This window comes from Lactuca saligna, chromosome 4, assembly GCF_052625555.1.
Source record: "Lactuca saligna cultivar CGN05327 chromosome 4, ASM5262555v1, whole genome shotgun sequence".
NCBI classification, from domain to species: domain Eukaryota; kingdom Viridiplantae; phylum Streptophyta; class Magnoliopsida; order Asterales; family Asteraceae; genus Lactuca; species Lactuca saligna.
This window is the reverse complement of record NC_136420.1, coordinates 288,885,324-288,893,308: the sequence shown is the minus strand read 5'-3', so window position 1 is coordinate 288,893,308 and position 7,985 is coordinate 288,885,324. Positions and strand designations below refer to the sequence as shown.

The 7,985-nt window shown below is 39.1% G+C and overlaps 1 protein-coding gene across 1 annotated transcript; it reads right to left on the bottom strand.

The window, feature by feature from the left end:
- Positions 1 to 224: 224 nt before the first annotated feature.
- Positions 225 to 713, bottom strand: LOC145040756 (uncharacterized). The gene has a single exon (XM_078988654.1). The coding sequence runs from the start codon at positions 711 to 713 to the stop codon at positions 225 to 227; it is 489 nt and encodes a 162-aa protein (XP_078844780.1).
- Positions 714 to 7,985: the final 7,272 nt, after the last annotated feature.

The following is a 7,985-nucleotide window of genomic DNA, read 5'->3' as shown; positions in this document are numbered from 1 at the left end:
CAGAAGGATGCCTTTTGTGTATCTTCATATCGGACCCTCATCTGATGATAACGTAAATGTAGATTAACCTTGGAAAACCAAGATGCACCATGGAGCTGGTCAAATAAATCATCGATCCTCGGGAGTGGATAACGGTTCTTCACCGTTATCTTATTTAACTCTTGGTAGTATATACATATATGATGCGACCAATCCTTTTTCTTCACAAAAAAGATTAGCGCTCCTTACGGTGAACTACTTGGCCATATAAATCCCTCATCTAATAGCTCATACAACTGTGCAGACGACTCCTGCATCATTGGAGGTGCTAGTCGATAAGGTGCTTTGGATATTGGAGCCACACCTAGAACCAAGTCAATTAGAAGCTCTACCTGTCTCTCAGGAGGTACTCCAGGAATATCCTTTGGGAACACATCCAAATATTCCTGAAGATTCGGTACATCAACCACGGACATCTTACCTTTTTCCGGGGTTTCCATCACATAGGCCAGAAATCCAAAACATCCATATCGGAGATAGTGTTTGGCCATAGTTGCTGAACATAGAATCAACCCACGTTGGGCACCCTCTCCCCGAATCACTATCTCTCCCTCACTTGGGGTCCAGATACGTACCAAATGATGTTCACAATCAATCACTACCCCATTGGGTCTCAACCAATCCATCCCCATAATAACCTTGTTCTCACTCAAAGTGATAGGAGCCAAATGCATTGGGTACCTCTCACTAAACAACTCCAATACACAATCCTAATGAACCCTCGATACCCACATAGGATGATCATCATTAATCTCAACATCTAATGGATAATCCAGCTCTCTTGGGGAATTAATGGACCTCTTGCTGCGTAAGAGAGATACAAAGCGTTAGGTAGCCCCTAAATAAAAAAAAAACTAGAGTAGAGATACCATTCACATGGAACGACCGTAAAAGCAAAACACAAATATAAGTTGGAAAAATTAATATAAATAAAGATATAAGGAGAGGATACATACTCGTCACTACATCTGGTGTTGTACGAGCCTCCTTGGATGTCAGTTGAAATGTCCGACTCCTCACAACAGGCACCTCCGCCTTGCCCTGGCAGCTATCCGTGATCATCAAGGTAGCTGGAACGGGTGCTGCAATTGATCCTATCACTGCTAAACTCGGAAAATTGGGGTTTTATGGCCCCTATGATTGTAATAAAAGAACATCAGACTCAATCCCAGGCTGGTGGATGTTTAATCCTGACTAAAGTGCTCAGTCTTTCTAAACTTGTAACAGCCATAACCACATCCCCTGCAAGCACCGTCCTACGTCTTGCGACACTTACAATAGTGGCCCCAACCTTGCTGGCCCCTCAATCTCGTATCAAAAACCTTAGGCCTCTTGATAGAACCCTCAGAAACCCTGAACCTGATCTGACTTGTTCTTCTTCTCCATCACCAAGTGAATCTCCCTCTCTCTAGCTCATGTCATCATATCATCCAATGTCTTGCAACTGGATCTGCTCATAAACTACCTTATATCGTTCCTCAACAACGTGTGGTATCTCTCCTTCTTCATCTCCTCGTCAACCATATACTATAGAACCAATATCTCCCTCTCACGGAACATAGCGGTGATCTCTGCCATAATCTAATTATTCTGGCAAAGGTCCTAAAACTCCCTCGCCAACTGTTGGACCTCAATAATCAGTGCAAACTCAGCTCGAATCCTCGTTACAAATTCCTCAAAAGTCACCGAATCAACCGCCATGCCTAAACGCTCATCCTGAATCTCCATGAAACCCTCCTTCATCATACTGAAGATCACAAGATTCTGCTCAAGTATACGACATGTAATCTTTGATGAAATGAACTCCTGCATCTGATCATCCATATGTTTGTCCCCAGAGGCTGAACGCAAACCATCACCGACATACAAACCACTACCAGAACCTCGTCGAGTGACTAACATACTAAAAAATAATCCATAAAAACCATTAGAATATACTCGAAGGATCCCACATTCTTCAAGATTCCTAGTATCACCGTGACTTTACTTAACTTGAGTACGGATACTCTGCTTCGCGTAGTATGGGCCATACTACCATCCACATGTATCCATACTTTTCTCAAGGATTTCTCTGAATCCTCCAAGTCACCCACTTATCAATCCAAACAACCCTCAACAAACAAGTCTCTAGGCACCGAATCACCTCCTAAGTTCTCTTAGGGCTACCACTACACTACACTTCGCCATTAGCTATAGAAGGAACACCCTAACACCCTCTAACTAGCATTTGAATATAAATACATACCACCGACACCAGATAATTTTTTGAATGAATGGTCTCACACTACAATGATTAGACTCAAACAAGAGCTGCACAATAGGCTTAAAACCTAACCTTCTAAAACTTTGGAATGAAATATGGGTCCTAACTTTAATTAACCAATTTTCTATTGGCTTCAAAGATAAACATGTCAATAAACTTCTCACTGCTCCAAATCCTCTCGAAAGCGAAGATGACAATGCCAAATTACCTCGATTGGATCCATTCCCTATGATGCACTCTCGAAAGTTTAAGAAAGAGGAATATGCCCCAGAAGAAGGTATCCTTGAGGTTACTGCAACTGAATCTACTAGGGTCTTTTGAGACAATTATGAAAAACGTCTGAACGATTCAAATGAGGTTACATGCCTAATGTTGGCGACCAAGATTCCGAAGTTCCAAAAGAACTTCGAGAATCTTTAGGAATTCAACCTAGAAACTCAGCTCAATGAAATGTTCCAAAAGCAAGAAATGTAGGGATAATTTGACATTGTGAAATCCCTTCTAGGATGCAAAGTGTAAAAGGGAGCCTCTGTTAGTATACATGTTCTGAAAATAAAATCTTACAATAACATAATAGAGCATCTTGGAGTTCCATTTCCTAAGGAGTTGGTGATTTATAAAATCCTTAACATGCTGAACATTTCATATCATCAAATCATCTTCAACTATAATATGAACAATCTAGAAAAGTCATTAGTGTAGTTACATGGAATATTAAAAACCATTGAGTCTAACGTAGACAAGCCACAAAACTCCAAATTTATAGCTTATGTTTCGGCTATTAGGGAAGGTGGTGTTACGAAGAAGAATGACAATTATCCTAATGTAAAGGGGGAAGCTAAAGTTAGAGTGCATAACACTAACCCTAAAAAGAAGTTTGATTATTAAACCCTTACGAGATTATCTACTTCTACTATCAACAAAAGGAATATAGGAAGTCGAAAATACTTGGAGGAAATAAAGAAGAACATTGCCAAAGGGTGTGACACTTCCAGTATGTATACGATTGAACTCCATAGTAATTGTAATTGTAATTCTTGGCTCATAGACACATGGTGTGGTACTCACATTTAGCTGATGTGAAATGACTAAAGGAAAGTAGGAAGCTAAGGCATAGGCAAGTTGACCTGATCATGGGCAATAGACACACATTTGTTGTCATGAGGATTAGGGACTACTAGCTAGTTCTTTCTAGTGTTATTTTTGTTAGATTGTTAAATTGTTTCCATTCACCAAAAATGGCAAGAAGCATTAGTTTTTTATGCATTGTATCTGGATGGTTTCGATTTTAAGTTTGAAAAAGATTCAATTTTAGTATATTGAAATGCTTACTTTTATTTCAAAGTCAATCCATGCAATGATATCTATGAAACCATCATAATAATAGGAACAAACAACAAATTAATCTAAAACATTGATTCAAATTTGAAAGATACAAAGATCTATTAGAACTCATACATACTGATGTGTGTGGACCGTTTAGATCAACAACATGACACAACGAGAGATACTCCGTCACATTACTGATGAATTTACAAGATATGTTGATGTTTATTTTATCAAACATAAGTCTGGAATCTTTAGTGTGTTCAAGACATTCCAAAAGAAATATAGAATCAAATAGGAAAAAGGATTTAAGAGCCTTTGATCCGACAAGGGTGGACAACATCTTGATCATGATTATATGGACATCTAAGGAAGATAATTATTTTATAGTTGACTCATCCCTAATTACTGCAACATAATGGTCTAGCTAAGAGGATAAATTAAACATTTCTTGATATGGTTACAATCAATGAGTATTTGTGCTATGATTGTGATAATTTACTAGGGCTACGCCTTTAAGACTATTGCCCATGTCCTAAGCCTCGTACCAACTAGGAAGGTTTCCAAGAGACCCTATGAAATGTGGAGTGGGGTTCCTCCTTCACTATCATATTTATAAGTTTGGGGTTGCGAGGATTTCATTCTTCTTGACATGCTCGACCAACTAGGACCCAGATCTGAGAATTGTTACTTCGTTGGATATCATGCTAAGTCTTTTGGGTAGTTGTTTTATAAACCTTAAAAGAATAAAGTGTTTGTTGCTCTAAGGGAAGTCTTCCAAGATATGGAGTAGATATCCAAAGAGGCTAGTGTGAGAAAGAATAATATTGAAGAAGTTCAAGAGTTAACAAAGGAGGAACTTGAAGTTGAAACAAACACTCAACTAGAGATTGAAGGACCTGTTGAGCGTCAATAAAGTATTATCAAGGAATCTGACATACCTCCACATATTGCTTCAAAATCTAATAGAGAGTGTGATGCACCTAAGTTTTATGGTTTTCATATTACTGAGGGCAATGACTCAATAGTGGGAGAAGATAGGCGACCCAACTATCAGGAAGCTATGGCTTGCCTAAAGGCTAATAAGTGCAAGGAGACTATGAAGCTCAAGATCTATTCCATGTATGATAACCAAATTTTTTAACTTGGTTGAACACACACATGACCTTAAAATAGTTGGGTGTAAGAGGCTTGTAACATCACAGAACTCCAAAATAAAATTATTTATTTTTATATTAAACAAACATAAACGAAAGGTACTTATCAAAACCCAAGTGAAATCATAATGTATTCATAATCAACCAGAACACATCAGAGGCAAATAAGTGAAACGTCAAGGTGTGTGTGCAAGGCGATCATCCCAATGTCTTCCCCTTCAATCTGGAAGTACCTGAAATATAAACTGAAACTGTATGCACAAAGCTTAGTAATTTCTCCCAAATACGACATACCATAGATATCTGCCAGGCAAGACTATGGCGAGTCGATTTCACCCCGGGGTCTATTTCACCCCGAGTCTATTTCAACTCATGCGCCGGCCCAAAGCTATATTGGGTCTATGTCACGCCCGTCTCTCATTTACCCTACATACATATATCAAGCAGACACACATGTATAACACGTACAATAGGAGTCACAAAGGCTACAAGCACATAGAATATACTAGTGTCCTACAGTATATTGAGCAAACTCACCTTTGTTTGTTGTTAGTCAAACAGATGATTAGGTTCCTGAACAAGAGAATCCCCACGCTAATCATTCAAATAAAACCCCAATTAATAATTGGTCCATAAACCATAACTAGTAATCTAGTTCGTTTGTCCAACACCCAGGGTAAAAGACCATTATACCTTTCCCTCACTTGGCCCAATACCTGGGGCCCAAAATCAATGGCACTAAAAGCCCAATAGCAGCCAATTTCATAAAGGACACCTAAAGCCCAAAACCCTAATAGTCTAAATATGGTCCAAACCACAAAAAAGCCCATGATAACGACTAGTACGCTACACATAATAGAAGTACGCCCACCATACTGGGTGGCTTGTCTGGTCGAGGACTCTAACATGTATGCGCATTGTATGCTTGTATACGCCCAACATACGCATCCATTAAGCCCTTTTCCATTAAGAACTTAATACTTACAACTAGACGTCCAAACTTTAGACCTAAGCCTTTAGGATTGTCTTAATCCATAAAGTTACTAACTTGGAGCCTTTGCATGGCTCAAATGAACTCAAACCTTAGATATAGCATCCTACTTTCTCTAAATGGACATAAACACATGTGTGGTTGATCCTCAACCATCAAGCTGCTAACTTTATGGACTAAGGACCTCAAAAACATCAAGAGAATCAACTTTTAACTTTTGGAGTGGAAGAATCCCACTACAAGCTCTCCCTTGATCAAAGCTCCTTCTTCATGTTTCTTCTTCCTGAAGGTTCATCAACACACTATAACACACACAAGGAGGTCAAATCTTCTCTAGATGTGTTAGGATTTCGAAATGAGGCTCAAAGAGTAATGGAAGCTTTCCAAAACCTAAAAGTAGAGTTTGTCCTCTAAATGTGTATGACGGGCATACGAGAAGTACTCCCGTGTATTCCCACTTTTCCAAGAATGGAAACAATGCCCCCCTAGGGACCAAATTTGTAAACTTTATACATAGTAAGGGTCAAAAATGAAAAGTACCTTGAATAAGGTGTTACATAGGTCTTCAAGAATAAGATCTACACAGATGAGATGTGCACACATTTAAAGCATGATTTTTGATACATGAAAATTGAACTTTTAGCAATCCGAAGTCAAGTCAATCTAAAGTGAAGTACATTCCGAAGTGTGATAAGTTCCAAAATGAAGCTCTTCCGAAATGTAGACATGTCCTAGAAATATCTTGTATTTAGGGATTTTTGAGTTTGCATTTGTATTGAATGTTTCTTGTCATTTAATCTTTGTTTTATTGTAAGGTTTGTAGGACAAGATCGAGAAAATCTTGTGTGTTAGCTTTTGACTTTTCATGTAACATCCCAAAATACGACCCACAATTTTTTGTTTAATCATTACTAAAATCATTAAATCAATACCATAAAATAAAATCCATACGTCAATGTATCAAAACCATAACAAAGTATCATAAGAAAATTATATCAATACTGTATCAAATCATGTCAATGAAAAGCTAAATCAATTCCAAAGACAAAAACTGAAGTTGTGGTGTGTGCGATGCCATCATCCCGAGCTCTTCCCTTTACTTACGGAAGTACCTGAAACCAAAAATGAAACTATAAGCACGAAGCTTAGTGACCTCCCACAAACTACCACATACCATACAATAACATATAAACACATACTGGGCCTTGCCCACTGCATCGGACCGATGTCCGGAACTAACTAAGGCCTTGCCCACTACATCGGGCCGAAGCTTGGAAGCTGCATCAGACCGAAGTCCGGAACTAATTGGGACCTTGTCCCCTGCATCGGACTGAAGTCTAGAAAACTGCATCGGACCGAAGTCCGGAATTGATTAGGACCTTGTCCCCTGCATCGGACCGAAGTCTGAAAACTGGCTGAGCATAACATATCATAGCATAACATATCAACTAGCATAAACACATATACTACATATTGCATTGGGATGAAGTCCGGAACACATAATACAAAACACGCTTGAATCACAAAGACATCAAGCAATCTAACTACTGCATCAGATCGAGGTCCGGAACTACTGCTAACTAAACGAGCCGACATTATGGCCGTAGACTCGTTCCTACTGGAAGGAAGACTCACCTCGTAGTCTAGCTACTGAAGGAATTTCTCTGGAATCTGTCTACTGCTGCTCCAGTTTCACCCCTGCTCAATGGACTTTGGATTGAGTTCTAGATCCTTACTCATCTCCTTCTCCTTGGTCCTTCCTTCCTTCACTTCTTCAAACTTCAAGGAAAAGCACACAAACACTCAAATAACAAATGGGAGGGTTAGGGTTTGTTAAAGGATGCTTTGAGAGTGAAGGAGGTGCGTTTGGGGCTCATAACATGGTTTAAATAGAGGGAAAACCCGTGGATCTAGTGTTTCTTCCAGACTGGCGGACTCGCCTACTCCAGGGTATGGACTCGGTGAGTTGCCAAATTAAACGTGCTTAAAATCTCGTCTCTACTTGGCGATTCGGGCCTACAACTCCCCGAGTCCCAGCTAAAATGCCAAAAATACATAGATTAAAATAAATACCAGGAACCAGGTGTTACATTTCAACTTTATGTAGTCCATGCAGGCTTTCTACATTGTCTTTTTTTTATCTCTCCTTGTCTATTTAAGGAGATTTAATCTTCATGCAATGTAACAGTTAGAGCAACATTCTCTTTCA

Coding starts and splice junctions, on each gene's coding strand:
- LOC145040756 (XM_078988654.1), bottom strand. CDS start 713: ATGCATTTGGCTCCTATCACTTTGAGTGAGAACAAGGTTATTATGGGG.